Source organism: Callorhinus ursinus, unplaced genomic scaffold (genome assembly GCF_003265705.2).
Source record: "Callorhinus ursinus isolate GAN/ISIS: 27379988/994484 unplaced genomic scaffold, GSC_fseal_2.0 scaffold68, whole genome shotgun sequence".
Taxonomy (NCBI): domain Eukaryota; kingdom Metazoa; phylum Chordata; class Mammalia; order Carnivora; family Otariidae; genus Callorhinus; species Callorhinus ursinus.
In genome coordinates this window covers 997,940-1,013,735 of record NW_027397130.1, presented here as the reverse complement: position 1 = coordinate 1,013,735, position 15,796 = coordinate 997,940, and the positions used below count along the sequence as shown (strand labels likewise).

At 58.4% G+C, this 15,796-nt stretch overlaps 1 protein-coding gene across 1 annotated transcript; it reads right to left on the bottom strand.

Annotated features, from left to right (window-relative positions):
• Positions 1-152: 152 nt before the first annotated feature.
• DUS1L (dihydrouridine synthase 1 like) lies at positions 153-6,226 on the bottom strand. The gene is made up of 14 exons (XM_025859943.2): positions 5,818-6,226; positions 5,049-5,295; positions 4,455-4,563; positions 3,810-3,860; positions 3,432-3,544; positions 2,828-2,910; positions 2,573-2,676; positions 2,254-2,398; positions 1,937-2,033; positions 1,768-1,856; positions 1,167-1,312; positions 865-902; positions 535-610; positions 153-436 (listed from the first exon to the last, which is right to left on the bottom strand). The coding sequence occupies exons 2-14, from the start codon at positions 5,283-5,285 to the stop codon at positions 297-299; spliced, it is 1,428 nt and encodes a 475-aa protein (XP_025715728.1). The 5' UTR covers positions 5,286-5,295; positions 5,818-6,226; the 3' UTR covers positions 153-296.
• Between the last annotated feature and the right edge of the window lie 9,570 nt (positions 6,227-15,796).

Below are 15,796 nucleotides of genomic sequence, written 5' to 3'. Positions count from 1 at the left end.
GCCTGGGGCCTTCACCTACTGTCTCCAGCTCTCCAAGCGTGCATCTTTGAAAGGATTTATTGTTCACTTTTGAACACACACGTTGCAAGGAGGGGGCAGGTCCAGCCTGGGAGCCTGCTCCCTGGTGCAGCATTTCCGGGCTCCCAGCGTAGGGCCGAGGGGAAGACCAGCTCATCCTTCTGTGTTGAGTAGCGGGAGATTCCCTGAGTAAAGGCATTTCCTTAAGTGGGACACGCTGAGGTCTCAGTAACAGTCCTGGGGCCTGGTGGGGCAGTGTGTGGGGCTCCAGCGGCCCCTCAGGCCAGGGCACTGCCCACAACCTCAGGAAGGCTTCCTGGCTCTCCAGATCCTGCTGGCTGAGGCTCCTGCGGCCGGGACTGGGCCCCCTTCCAGGCCAGAGATTTCTCCAATTTGGTTCTAAAAAGCAATCCATGACCTGGTGGAGGAAGAAAGAAGTGGGGCTCAGGAGGCTGAGGGTCCACTGCCCCCTCTGGGGGCCGGGGGAGGGTGCTGGCGGCAGCAGGTGCCCCTTACCTGGGCAGTCTGCGGCCTCTCTGAAAGCTCGCTTCTTGCAGCAGCCCCGGCACAGGTTGAACACACATCTGTTTCCCTGAACATGGGCTAACTAGTGAGCCTGTGGCTGATGCCCTGCCACCTGAGCAAGCTCCCCAAAGCGCAGGCCTGGCCAGGAGCACCAGGGGGCTACGCCCCGGCCCAGGCCCTGCCTTCCATGCTGCGAGGGGCTGTCCTGAGGCGGGGAAGCAGCCCCCCTCCCTCGGGCTGCCCCCTCAACAGGCAGGGAAAGGGCAGTGTCAGCGGGGACCACCCCACCCACCGCCTCCTGGGCAGCATGGCCAGACTCACCTTTGGGTTTCCACACTGATCACACTTGGCGTATTTTGCTGAGAAAAGAACAGAAGCAGATGTTGGTCGAGCCCCAGCCTGAGGACGCAGCACACAGACTGGTGCTGCTCACCGGGTGTTTGCCACTAGAAGAGCCTTCTCAGGAGAGTGGCCCCAAAGGCCACCTCTGCCTCCGAGCAGTGGGTGAGGGAGCACGTGGCCAGCAGGGCCACGGCAGCCTGGCTCACAAGCGGCTCTTGCTACTGCTCTCCCACCTGCCCTGGGGAGCAGCTCCTGGGGCCCCAGCGGTGGGACCAGCTTACGCTTCAGCGAGGGATCGAAGGTCTTGTGGGGGTTCCTCAGCTGCTTCTTCTGCTTGTTCTTGGATAGGACGTCTGTGCCGCCCTCCTCCTCCTCCAGGGCCCGCTTGCTGCGGGCACCCCCGTTCTCCTCGCTCCCTTCCCTGGGCCTGAAAGGGAAGGGCAGCGGGCAGAGCTGGGGGCTCCACGAGAGGCGACCCACTCGCCTGGGGCCCCAGGGTGAGGACGTGCCTACAGCGCCCCAGCAGCTCGGCTCCTAGGCTGCCCAGACCATGACGGCCTGAGGTGGCCACACATGACAGCCCAGCCACAGCTGCAAGGACCCAGCGGGAACTCGGGGCTGTCCGCTGCTTGCCCCCGGGACAGATCCACCTGGGACCAGAAGCACTTAAGAGAATCACCTTATGGAAGACAGACATAAAACCAAAGCACCCACGGATGGGTGAGGGCAAAGCAGGCACCGCGGGACAGAGCCGAGCCGCCAGCACCCTCCACCGAGGCCGCAGAGAGCAGGCCAGGCCCCCGCTGTGGCAGCGGCGGAGTGCCCCCTCCTGTGTGCACCCCGGTCCCCCAACCCCGGCCCGTGGGCTGGTGCAAAGCTCACCCTGGCCGTAAGTAGGGCTGGCAGATCCAGTGGAAGAAAGGCAAGCCGCCAGAGGGCTTCTCTCCCTCCTTCTGCCTGGATATATCTTCCTGCAAAAGCCCAGAGCGCCCCATGTCAGAGCCCAGGCCCCCTCCCGCCACACCGCAGCCCCGGCAGCCCCACCACCTACCTGACACCGCAGCTTCAGCTCCTGGTTCACGGCTGCAACACCTTCCAGGGTCTTCACTTTGGCGAGCTCCTCCCGGAGCTGCTGATGCACCTGTAGCCTGAGACCGAGGCGCCATTGCTGAGCCGGCCCCCAACCCCGCTCCCCAGGCCGAGCCCTGCACCCTGCACCCTGCACACGCACTCCGTCTCTTTCCTGACCTGGACCCGACTCGGTAGCGAGCTCTTCCACTAAATGTTTCCAGAAGGCTCCCTCTTAAATCCTCCCACACCCCAGTTGGGGCCCAGACCCATCGGTGTCTGCCCCGAGAAACAACTCACGTGTGGTGCCACAGCTTGAAAAGGTGGGCCCGGACGTAGGACAGGGGGCAGGGGTGCTGCCGCACGATGTCCAGGTACTCCTCGGCCAGCTCCCACACGGCAGGGCTACGGCCCTCAAACAGGGCGGGGTTGTGCAGGTTGCCCTCTGTGGGGTATCGGGGGGAGGAGGGCTCAAGGCAGCAGGCGCTCACGCCCCCGGAGGGACGGCCCCCTGCCCCCATGTCCGGCCAAGGGCAGCCGCTGGCCCGAGCGCTCCGGCCCATCAGGCAGACGGGGCCCGGCGCCTCTGCTGTCCGCCAGCCGTGGTCCTGCCCCTCACCTGCACTCATGACCCCCTGCACTCCTGTGTCCTGGATGCAACGCTCCACGTCCCGCAGGCTCTGGATGTTCCCGTTGGCAAACACAGGGATGGCCACTGCCTTCCTGCCAGGAGCAGGCAGCAGACACTCAGGGGAGACGGACCCTGTCCCTTCACCCCCGGGGGACAGTGCTCCATCCCCCACACTCCGCCCGAGCAGGTGCTTCTCGTTCCCTGCCAGCCCGGGCAGCCGCGCCCCCCGCCATGCCCACTCACCGCACGGCCTTGATGTGCTCCCAGGACGCAGTGCCCGACAAGGGCCCCTTCTGCTCCTTGGTGCGCCCGTGCACAGTCAGCAACTAGAACACAGCAATGCACAGCTCTACTCTGCTCATGGCCACAGACCCCAAACCAAAGCCCGGGCCCAGCTCATACAGTGCCTGTCCCCCAGTCTCCTGGGTTGCAGCTGGTGGGTTGCTGCCCGGGGCTCCCACGTCCCACGGATTCACCCAGCATGCAGAGCGGACAGGCCCAGCCCCGTTCACGGGCCAGTCTGCCAAGTGGCAGCACCCCCAGCTCCAAACGTGTCAGGGATGGGCAGGCAGGCACCAACCCGAACTTGAGGCTGGGAGCAGGTGGGGAGAGGGCAGCTGAGGCCTGGCACCTCCCCCTGCCCAGTACCAGCCTCCCTCTTGGGAACATGTGGCTCACCCACCCTCACCAGGCCTCACCTCGTGGTCACCATGATGCCGGCCCACCCAGGCGAGTCAGTGCCTCAAGGGAGCTCCTGGGGGCAAGGACCCCTCTCCCCCGGTTCAGGGTGCAGGGGACCCGAGGCAGGGGAGTAGCGTGCGGCCCTGCGAGCCCACAGGCCCCTCACCTGGCAGCCTGCTTTCTCCAGCATCTGGGCATACTTCACGGTCTTGTCAATCTCCGGGAAGACTCGGATTTTGCACGTGACAGGGACAGAGAGTTTCTCGTGCGCCAGCAGAACTGAAGAAAAGGAGAGTCGGCTTCTGAAAAACGTGGCGTTCACCTCAGGCAGGCCGTGGGGAACCCCTCCTTGCACCAGCTCCCATCTGCCAGGGTGCTGCAGGGGCCGGGCCAGGGCCGGAACACCTGCCTCCAGCACCCGCTGTCCGGCTCCAGGTTTCACAGCCCCCTCCTGCAGCAGTGAGCGCACCGTGGCCAGGACACGCTGGCCACCGGCTCAGGGCTCCTCCACCAACCACGACCCTGCAGCACGCGGCCAACTCACTCATTCTCTGGAGCAGGTCCCACTCCTCCTGCAGGAAGGCACCGTAGTGACCTGCAAAAGACCAGCATGGTCCTCGGCACCCGTTCTCCTCCCGCATCTACACAGGGCACGAGCCCCCTGCCAAGCCAGTCCCGAGGGGCAGCAGGCAGCAGGAATAGTCACTGAGTTGAGCAGGTTCTCAGCATCACACTTGGGGGCTGTGTGCCCAGCTGCTGGAGCTCAAGGGCACTGGATGGCGTGCCCAACCTGCACAGCGTCTGACCAACCAGCAACCGCTTAGACTCAGGGAAGAACAAAGTCTGAGCCCCAGGCGGGGGAACAATGCTAACCCCTGAACTGCACACTTAGCAGCATACAGCCGCAGGGTGAGGGTGATGGGGGACCTCCCTCTTGCAAAGCGCGTTTACCCACAGGGAGCCCGGTGACTCCCAGGGCACTAAGGGGAGTGACGGGCCTCTGAGAGCCAGGGGAACCCTGTCCCTCCAGAGGGAGGAGCAAAGAAAGGCCTGGGATGCCACCAGGAACAGCGCCAGGCCCTCCCCTGGTTGCGTCCACACCCTGGTGTCTAGCTGGGCACCCTGCGGGTTCAGGGCCTTGCCCCTGCCCAAAGCAGTGCTCAATACAGCGACCCGGAGCTGAACTCACCTCGCTTGGCTATCATCTGCGGGCAACCCAAATTCAGGTCGATGGCATCACAGTAATCCTGAGCCAGGAGAGCCGCCTGGACAAACACCTCTGGGTCATTGGCACAGAACTGGGAAAGATACAGAAAGCGCCATGAGCCCAAGCCAGGCCCTGGTACGTCAGCTCCCCAGAGCCACAGGGGTCCCCGGGTCTGACTGCAGACCCGTCCTCAACATTTACAGCAGGACACGTGCCCACACCCAAAGGAGGGGGAATCACTGATTCATGTTTGTCCCGACTGTAAACAGAAAACCGGCATCACTGACTCTGGCTAGAGAGCAGAGTGTTCTTTCCAGTCGTCTGATAACGAGAAAACACGCGGCCGACAGCAGGCGGGCAGTGGGGTGGGGGGCTGTGACTCTTCCCCCCCGTGCCCACGGCATGTCCTCGCCCACACTGAGCCAGCTCCCGGGGAAGGGGTAAATCTCTGGGAGACCGGCAGCAGGGGCCCCTGGCAGGCTGGTGCTTCACCACAGCACTCCCCCCGCACCCCCATCGGGAAGCTGCCTCTGGAAAGACGCTGCACCTGGTGTTCCCGGCCGGGCCCCGGCCCACCTGCACAATGAGAGGCCGGTCCTCGGGGCACACTTCGCAGTACAGGTTCTCCTTCCGATAGTTGGCATCCCGGATGAAGACCTGGGCGTGGAGCATGGGGGTGTAGCAGAGCTGGGCCCCGTGTCGGCGGCTCAGCAGCCTCCAGGCCAGCTCGCTCTGGTCCACCATGGGCGCCACCACGTGCCGGGCCCCCCCCAGGGTGCGGCTCCAGAACTCGAAGCCCTGCAGCTTCGGCATCGCCTCCACACTGAAGGGGGAGACCGAGGGCTCAGCCGCCGGTGCCCGCAGCGGCGGGGCGTCCACGCACGCGCAGGATCGAACCCGGGGGAAGCGCGACCCTGCTCGAGGCCCCTGCTGACGGCCAAGCCAGGCACGCCAGGGTCCCGGCTGCGGCGGGGCCCGGAGCCCCCAGCCCCCAGGGGAGGCCGTCACCCCTTGCTCCCCGGCGAGGCCTCGTCCCGCTCTCTCTGCGGCTCCGCCCCCGGGGGGCGCCGGGCTCTTCCCGCGCCGCCCAGGTGCCCTTCCCCGCGGCGGAACCCCGCGGACAGCGGGCTCGCAGGGGCAGCCCCGGGGGCGCGCGCGCCGCGCTCTGCGACCACCGAGCAACGTCACGGGCCTGGCCACGGGCCGAGCGCGCCCCGGGGCGTCTGGCACGTCCGCAGGCCCGGAGGCCCCGCGGGCAAGTCCCCGGAGCGCGCGCGCGGCGCGGGCACCGTCGCTGCCGCCTCGCGCCGGCGGGGCCGCCGGGCCGGACCCACGGGACACCCACCTGCGCCCAGGCCCGCGCTCCTCCCGGACCGCCGCCGGGCCTCCGGGAGCCAGGGCGCGGCGGGGGCTCCCTCGCTGACCGCAGGCCGCCACGCCGGGGCCGCCGCCCGGCCCAGGGCTCCGCGCCGGGGCCGCCGGAAGGTGCCTCCGCCAGGGCGGCCCGGGCGGCCCGCGGTGCGGCGGGAAACGCGTCCCCGGGAAACGGCGCCCGGCCGCGGAGGGGCCCCGCCCCGCGAGGTCGGAGGCCAGAGGCCAGAGGCCAGAGGTCGGCCGGGCCCCGCCACGGCGCGCTCGGACCGGGGAGGGTGACGCGCCGACCGCGGGCGCCGAGGCCCGGCCCGGCCGGCGCCCGCTTTCCCCTCTGAGCTCCCGCCTCTGTCTCCTAAAGGGGCCCCCGCCTCCCCGCGTCGGCCCGGCGCTCAGAAGCCTCAGGAAGCCCCCCCCACGGGCCGGAAGTGCTGCCGTCCGCGAGGCCACACCCCTGCACTTCCGGGGCCCCCGGGAACACGCCCGGCAAACCCGCTGGAAGACGGAGCGCGCACGCGCGGAGCTCTCCCCGCCTCGGGGACTGGCGCAGGCGCGCGCAGGAGTCCGGGGTCGTCGGGGCAGGAGCGACCGGCAGGAGTAGCTGCGATGGTGGGCTTGTCTCCTGGCGTTCCCCGAAACCCGTTCCCCTTCCCTGAGGGAGCCTTTTGGTCTCACCTTTCCCCTGCCCAGCGAGGCACCCGAACCCCTGCCTCTGCCTCCTGCGCGAGCCCCTGCTCGGCGCCTCGGAGCGCACGCGCCCTTGGTTTAATTCGCAGGCCCCTGCGCACGAACCCGACAGGGTGGAGGGATGGATGCTAGGCATTCCATCCTTAGATATTGCAGCATCTTCAAAGGACAAGGATTAAAAGAAGAATATCAAACATGAGAGATACGTTAACACACTTGAAAAATAACCATCATACCAAATATCTCTCCTGTGCCCACCAGGGGAGCCAGTGCTGGAATGCAGCTGGTCTGAGCTGAGAGGTGCTGTAAGTGTGAAACACACCAGATTTCAGAGGCTTAGAAACAAGGGAAAGAAGTGTAGGCATTCATAATTTTAAAAATATTGGTTACCTGTTGAAACGATACTTTCTCATATTGACTTAGATATTAAATACATTATTAAAATTAATGCCGTGGAGGCGTGCCTGGGTGGCTCATTTGATTGAGCGGTCCACTCTTGTTTCCGCTCAGGTCGGGTCATGATCTCAGGGTCGGGATGGAGCCCTTCGTGGGGCCCTGCACTCAGCAGGGAGTCTCCTTGGAATTCTCTCTTCTTCTCTCTGCCCCTTCCCTCCCACCGGCCTAAAATAAGTAAATAAATCTTATCGAAAACACACAAAAAAACCAAAATTTATGTCATGCGTTTTTTTTTTTTTCTTATGGTGACTAGAAAAATTAAAATTACGTATGTGGGCAGGATTTCTGGAATAGCAGATTGAGTTTTCCAAAACCCTTCCCCAAAAAGCAATGTTAAAGCAGGACAAATTGTTAAAAGCAACCATTTCAGGACTCTTTTTTTTTTTTTTTCAAGATTTTACTTATTTGACAGAGAGCACAAGCAGGGGGAGTGGGAGAGGGGGAAGCAGACTCCCCGCTGAGCAGGGAGCCCAATGCAGGACTCGATCCCAGGACCACGAAATCATGACTTAAGCAGAAGGCAGATGCTAAACCGACTCAGCCACCCAGGCGGCCCCCATTCCAGGACTCTTGACCAAAGGCATACAACATTTGAGAGCACATTGAAAAAAATTACTGAACATCAGGTGGGCCTGGCTGGTTCAGTCAGTGGAGTCAGGGGCCAGGTGTGACTCCTGATCTCAGGGTTGTGGGTTCGAGCCCCAAGTTGACTGTAGAAATTACTCAAAAATAAAATCTTAAAAAAAAAAGGGGGGCGCCTGGGTGGCTCAGTCGGTTAAGCATCTGCCTTCAGCGCAGGTCACGATCCCAGGGTCCTGGGATGAAGCCCCACATCGGGCTCCCTGCTCAGCGGGAGCCTGCTTCTCCCTCTCCCTCTGCGCACTCCCCCTCTGGTCTCTCTCTCACTCTATGTCAAATAAATAAATACAATTTTTAAAAAGAAAGAAAGGAAGAAAGAAGGGGCTCCTGGGGGGGCTCAGTCATTGAGCGTCTGCCTTTCAGCTCAGGTCATGATCTCAGGGTCCTGGGATCAAGCCCTGCGTCGGGCTCCCTGCTCAGCAGGAAGCCTGCTTCTCCCTCTCCCTCTGACCTCCCCCTGCTTGTGCTCTCTCTCTCTCTTGCTCTCTGTCAAATAAATAACTAAAGTCTTAAAAAAGGAAAAAGGTAAGAACAGTGGCAGTCTGTGGAGTTTCAGGAGGGGGCTACTTTCCTTTCCTCCCACCCTGTGGTAATTCCACCAGAGTCAGGCAGGACTCCAGGACCTGACATTGGGGAGGGCTGGCCTGATTAGAAAGCCCCAAAGGGTGTTTGTCGGGAAAATTGCAATCATGGTGGCAGACAGCTAGCTAGGACCCACACCTCAGCTGCCAGAGGCCTTGAGACTGGTTGAAGCAAAGACAGTCCAGCCAGAAATTTAACAAGGAAATTCAGTCAATAAAATAGCCGCAATTGGGCCTTGATAAGCCCCCAGCTGTCCCTGTATATTCAGCTATATACTCTTCTCTGGCTGCATATGAGGCTTTGCACAAGCAAAAAGGAAAAACCACAGCTGAACTGTAAACTGCTTGAACTTTGAAGGCATCCCCAACCTACACACAACTGTCTGCAAAGGACGGAGTCCTTACTTGTTCCAGATACTTAAGCATAACCTCTAACCAGTAATTGACTGTCATTAAACTATACTGACCCAGGGAAGCTTAGGAAACCAGACTTACGTATAAAAAAGTAATTAAAAAAAAATCTAGCAGAGGGGCACCTGGCTGGCTCCATCGGTAGAGCTTACGACTCTTGATCGCACTGGGCATGGAGGCTACTTAACAAACAAACAAACAAACAAGCAAACAAACCTAGTAGAGATCCCAGTGGCCACACACTGCAGAAGAGATAGACTCAACAGAATTCACCATCCAGGCACAGTACTAAGTAAACCAACACCAGTACCAATAACAACACTAATTTGGGCAGGGGGCAGGGGGCAGAACCCAGAGTTTCTACAGCACATCATCTAAAATGCCCAGTATTCAGTTAAAAAATATTCTTTAAAGATTATTTATTTTAGGGGGCGCCTGGATGGCTCAGTCGGTTAAGTGTCTGCCTTTGGCTCAGGTCATGATCCCAGGGTCCTGGGATCAAGTCCCGAGTTGAGCTCCCTGCTCAGCAGGGAGCCTGCTTCTCCCTCTGCCTCTGTCCCTCCCCTTGCTGTGCTCTCTCTCTGTCAAATAAATAAAAAAAAAAAAAGAAGAGTATTTATTTTAGAGAGAGCACATGAGCGAGAGCTTGGGGGGGGAAGGAGCAGGAGGGGAAAGAGAGAGAGGGAGCAGGGGCGGAGGCAGAGGGAGAAGCAGACCCCGCGGAGCAGGGAGCCCGTCGTGGGGCTCGATATCATGACCTGAGCCGAAGGCAGATGCTCAATGACTGAGTCCCCCAGGCGCCCCTAACTGCACACTTCTCAGTGATCAATGGGTCAAAGAAGAAATCACGTGACATTTTACAAAAAATTTGAGATGACCGAAAATGGCAACACACCATATCACAGTTTACAGGATGCAGCTATAAACTCCCTCGTGAGAAGAGAGTTCTCAGATCAATAACCTAAACTTCCACCTTAAGAAACTATTAAAAAAGCAAACTAAGCCAAAGCAAGCAGAATAATGGACATGATAAAAATTAGAGCAGAAAAGAAAAATGAATAGAAAACAGAAAAGCAATAGTGAAAACAGTGAAACCAAAGACTGGTTTCTCGTGAAAGAGTCAACAAGACGGAGACACCTTCAGGAGACGGACAGAGAGAGACTAGAGAAGACACAGGTCGGCAGAATCAGGACAGCGTCGTGGACCCCAGGAAGAGAAGGGGGGACGGGGCACCGAGACGCTCGACAGGATAGCATGGCGGTCATTTTACATCTCCCACGAAATGAAGGCCCATGCCCAGACGGCTTGGGCGCGTTCTAGGAAAGATCTAAAAATCAATACCAATCCTCCACAGCGCTGCTAAAATAGTAGAGAGAACATGGTCCGACCGGTTCTGTGAGGCAAGGATCCTCCTGACATCCAACCAGACAAAGGCCTCGCAGGGAATGAAAAGTGCGCTCTGACGTGCTTCCGCGGCATGAAGATCGTGAGCATTAGCAAACTCTAGAACGTGTAGAGAGAATCATCCACCATGACCAAGTGGCATTGACCCCAGGAATGCAAAGTCCATCTACCGCCCGAAATCAGTTAACCTACTATACCATCTATTAATAGAATGAGGTACCAAAAACAGATGATGACCTCAATAGATTCAGAAGAGGCATTTGACAAAATCCAACACCTACTCATGATTACAAAAAAGAGAAGAAAGAAAAAGCCGTCAATAAACTAGGGATAGAGGGAGGAACTTCCTCAACTTGATAAAAAGTATCCACAAAAAATCCTGCAACTAGGGGCGCCTGGGTGGTTTCATAGGTGAATGTCTGCCTTCGGCTCAGGGTCCTGGGATCAAGTGCCGGGTCGGGCTCCCTGCTCCACGGGAAGCCTGCCTCTCCCTCTGCCCCTGCCTCCAGCGTGTGCTCGCTCTCAAATAAATAAATAAATAAATAAATAAATAAATTCATTAAAAAAAACCGTGCAACAGCAAGCATGGCGGTGAGGGCCTGGAGGCTTTTCCCTCTGATCAGGAGCAAGGCGAGGCGGCTGCCGCCTCTCTTGCTCAAAAGTTGCCCCAACGGGACACCTGGGTGGCTCAGTTGGTTAAGCGGCTGCCTTGGGCCCGGGTCCTGATCCCAGGGTCCTGGGATCGAGTCCCACATCGGGCTCCTTGCTCAGCAGGGAGCCTGCTTCTCCCTCTCTCTCCCTCTGCTTGTGCTCTGTCAAATAAATAAAATCTTAAAAAAAAAAAGAAAAAGAAAGTTGTCCCAACTATAAGCATTTTAGGTAAAACATCGGGAAATACCTTTGGTGCCCGGGGTTGGGTAAACAACAGCTGCACCGGACGCGAAGTTATGATGTTTGAACCGCGCGGCACAAAGATGGAAAGGCTTTGCTGTGTGGGAGCCGGGAGGACAGCACGTCTGCGGACCCAATAACAGAGGCCTCGCGTCCCCAAGACGCAGCCGCCTGCCGGAGCCCAGAGCCCCCGGGGGGAGTCGGAATCCACAGGAAGCAACAGAGAACCGATAAAGGTAATGATACAATTCTGAAAGACGTTATAAATGCGTATGGCTTCTCCTCTCTGTCCATAATAGATTTCACACGGATCGTGGAAGACCAGGGATGGAGCGCACCTGCGCACAGCGGCCCGGAGCGGGCGGGTGGGTGCAGGCTCTCCGCGGCGAGGGCAAGGGCACCGGGCGCGGCTCCAGCCCACAGGGACGCGAGGAGGGCGCGGGACATCAGAAGGTAGAGCCGACCCACCAATGTGCCCTCCGTTCTTCTCCTGGTGATTTTAGTGACGGAGTGACACCCCCTCCTTTGCTCCTGACATTGGTGATGTGATCATGTGCAGGAAATGGGCAAACACCTAAAAACACAGGCTGCCGAAACCGACTCCAGGACAGGACCTGCTGCGAGTGGGGGGCAGCATCCGGATGCCCGGCACGTTCACAAGGGACAGACCGCTCGTACGTGCCTGGCCTGGCTCTCAAGGACAGTCTCCGGAGACGCGGACAATTCCACTCATGCGAGGAGCCGCCACAGTGGCTCAGAGGGCGGGGTGGCAGGCGCTCCCAGGAGACATTCTGTCTGGCTTGTGGTGGTGGTTGTACGGATTTGCCTAGAACGACACGTGCACACAAATGTGTGTAGAATTGCCAACATGTCACAAGTCCCAGGCGTCATCCCAGGGGCCCCTTCCCGGCATCTGTGCGGCTCTGCAGAGACACATGTTATCATGGCGGGAGCAGGGGCAGGGGACAGAGGGTCTCCTGTACATCTGTTTGCCACTTTCTGTAATTCTATCTATATGTATATTTTTTAAAGGTTCATTAAAAGGAACAATAATTCATGATAGCCAAGGCGCAGACGCAACCTCGGTGTCCATCAATGGATGATGAATGGGTAAAGAAAATGTGACATGGAATATTATTCAGCCAAAAAAAAAAAAAGGAAGGAAATCCTGCCGTTTGTGACTACATGCATGGACCTTGGGGATCCTGTGCTTCGTGAAAGGAGTCAGACAAATACCGAGTATCTCACTCACGTGTGGAATCTAAACTGAGCTCATAGAGACGGGGAGCAGAGTGGAGGAGGGCTGGGGGGCCTGCGGGATGTGGGTCTAAGGGCGCAGGCTCCCGGCGGCAGGCGAGTTGCTCCAGGGAGCCGAGGGACTGTGCGGGGACTGCAGGTGACCACACTGTGCCGCATAATTGACAGCCGCTAAGAGAGGGCACCTTCCTGTTCTCGCCACAGTGACGACAAACGCCACCTGGAAACCTGGTGAGGTGAAGGGTGCATGAGCCCCCTGGCAGGACACTTAGCCTACGCATGCCCGTCAAACCACCCGCCGCGTGTCCTCACCTCACCCAGCGCAGGAGGTCAATTTGATCTCAGGTTTAAAAAGAAAAAACTGAGCGCCTGGGGGGCTCAGCTGGTGAAGCATCTGCTTTGGGCTCAGGGGGTGACCTCAGGGTCCTGGGATCGAGTCCCACATGGGGCTCCCTGCTCAGCGGGGAGCCTGCTTCTCCCTCTGCCCCTGTGTGCTTTCTCTGTCTCTCTCAAATAACTAAAACAAAATAAAAAAAGAAATGGAAGCAACCATAAGTGTGAGGGTGCATTTCTGGATTCTCCATCTCTGTTAATCTATATGTCTGTCTTTACCCCAACACCATACTGTTTGAATTACGATAACTTCAGTCTTGAAATCAAGGGTTTAATTCCTCCCGCTGTGTACTTTTTCTGTTCCGTCCATTTTAGGTTCTTTGCATTCCCACATACATTTTAGAGTCAGCTTGTCAAAGTCCTACATTAAACGAGAAGCTTGCTGGGACTCGGGTTAGGGTCACACTGAATTTATAGATGGACTGGGGAGGGCAGAGGCAGGAGCGGCGTGGGGTCTCTGGGCCCCTGACGGCGCCCATGGACCAGGCTTACCCCGACTTCCCTCCCCAGGTGTGTCCTGTCGCAGCTTTTTTTCTGACGCTGATGTAAACGGCGTCATTGGTCCTCTTATCGTTGCTTCCCGGTATGTGATGTGCTTCCCCCCCCCGTCAAGATTTTCTCTTTATCTTTGGTTTATAGCGGTTTGTTTATGTTACGTCTGACTGGGTTTAGGGGTATGTATCATGTTTGGGCTTCGCTGAGCTTCTTCTCTTTACAGATGGCCAAGTATTTCTTCAAACATTCTCTCTGCCCTGTTCTCACCGCGCCTAGCGGACCTCCCTCCTGACTGCTTCTTTCTTGGCGCCAAGCGCCCTGTGCTTTGCTCCAAATCAAGTCTGCCACTTGGGGGGGGCGCCTGTTCCTACGCCCCGACGGGAGCACTGCTGGGGACAGGGAGGGGACAGGTCACTCTGAGTGACCGTCCAGCCTCACAAATGGGGCACCAGGCAGCCTCCTGCAGGGTCTGGCAGCTCTGCAAGCACACTGGGGGTGCGGGCCCCCCGGCGCTCAGCCTCTCCCGGGGGCATGTTCTGGGATGTTGTGGGCTGCCCCGCCCGGAGCGGAGTGGGGCCGGGGACGCGTCGGGACTTGGTAGATTTGTCGGCACAAACGCCCCTCCCTGCGCCCTCGAGCGGATTCAGAGACTGTGGTGACTTGCTCCAGGCTCTGCCCGGGTTACGGCGAGTTCGCGGAAGTGCCCGCCGCCATCCGCAAGCGTGGACCTGCCACCGTCGCGGGCCTGGGCTCTGGTGGCGTCCCCCGGGTCTGGGCGCGTCCTTGCGCTGCCCCGCCCCGCCCCGCCCTGGAGCCCGGCGCTCGCGCCGCGGGCTCCCGCCCGGTTCCCGCCCCCCCCCCGCCCCCGCCGACTGAGCGGGGGCCGGGGCTCCAGCCCATCGTGGAAGGGGCCCGGGCTCCCTGGCCCCTCCGGCTGTGTGTCCCGCGGATACAGCCTCAAGGTCAGGGTGGTGAGCCGTCCTCCAGTGCGCGGGACGCAGCCCGCGGACGGCGCCCCCGCTCGTTCCTGTGCGCCAGGCTCATCCGTGCGCTCAGATTCACTCAGATTCACTTCTTTCTCTTGTCTCCAGTTTTAATTTTGTCCCCATCTGTGTAGATTTAAGTTTACTCTTTGAACACACAAGGTCCTGAGTAGTTCCCAAAGTCAAAACTCCTGCAAGGTTTGTTCAGAGAAATGTCCCTGTTGCCACAACTCCCTCCACCCCGGTCTCCTTGCTTCTTTCTGTGGAAACAAGCATGGATGCACACGTGTTTGCCGTGTGACCCCTCCAGCGCGCACACACGCGCGCACACACTGCCTGTCCCCCACTTCGCACCCTGCCCTGGAGCTCTGGGCGGACTTCCCCCCGAGAAAGGGGCCCGGGAGCTGCTCAGGCGGCCCACACCTCTCCTGCCCTTTACCTGCCCGCTGATACTTCGCAGTGTCACAGAGTGCAAGTGAGTACGCTTGTGCCCGTGTGGCCGCAGGTCGCTGTACCCCCGGGATAAATTCCAAGACAGGGGCGTGCAAAGGTGATTCCCTCCAGGGGGCTCATGCCCTTGCCTGAGCTCCCAGCAGCGCCTGGAGCCCGTGTCCCCACAGCCCGTGCCCGAGGGGTCCGGACTGAGAGCTCAGTGTGACTGTGGTCCGCCTTCCTCTTACAAGGGGAGAAGTCAGGTGTCTTACCCACCATATGTGGGGTCTCACTGACTTTTGGTTTATATACACCTTTCTAACAGCTTTATGGAGGCACAATGAGCAATGACATTTATACGCCAGTGAAACTATCACAACCAAAAAAAGAAAATATTTATGACCCCCCCAATGTTGCCTCCTGCCCCTCGCCAGCCCCCTGTCCCTAGAAAGCACTGATCTATTTTCTGTCCCTAGAGATTACCTTGCCTTTCTAGGATTTTACAGACGTGGACTCATGCAGCGGGGGACTCCTTTTGGTCTGGGGTTTCCGCTCAGCCTAAGCATCTCGCGACCATCCACGCCGCCGTGCGCATCCATCGCCTGTTGCTCTTTGCTGCTGAGTGGCTTCCACAGCCCAGACGAACCACAATCCGCCCGTCTGTTCACTTGGGATGGATGTCTCCATGTTTGCAGCTTTGGGCTACAAAAAAGTCTTGTGGACAAGTCTTCATGTGGACACAGACTGTTTCTCTTGGGTAAATACCTAGGAATGGAATGGCCGGGTCACACAGTAGGTGCACATTTCACTTTTTAAGAAACTGCCAAAATATCTTCCAGCATGGTGCACCATTTCTCGTTTCTGCTAGCGACACAGGAAAGTTCCAGTTGCTCCACATTCTTCAACACGTAATACTCTTTTTTAAAAAAAGATTTTATTTTTTAAAAGATCTTATTTATTCATTTAAGAGAGTGTGAGTGAGAGAGAGCATAAGCTGGGGGAGCTGCAGAGGGAAAAGGAGAAGCAGACCCCACTGAGCAAGGAGCCCGATGCAGGATTCGATCCCAGTACCTGGGATCATGACCTGAGCCGAAGGCAGATGCTTCACCGACTGAGCCACCCAGGCGCCCCCCTAATTGTGTTCTTAATTTTCATTTCCTTATGAAATGTTATGTCTGTTCCTAATGTCTTTCACATCTTTTGCCCATTTAAAATTTTTATTTTATTTTATTTTATTAAGATTTTATTTATTTATTTGAGAGAGAGAGACACAGCGAGAGAGGGAACACAGGCAGGGGGAGTGGGAGAGGGAGAAGCAGGCTT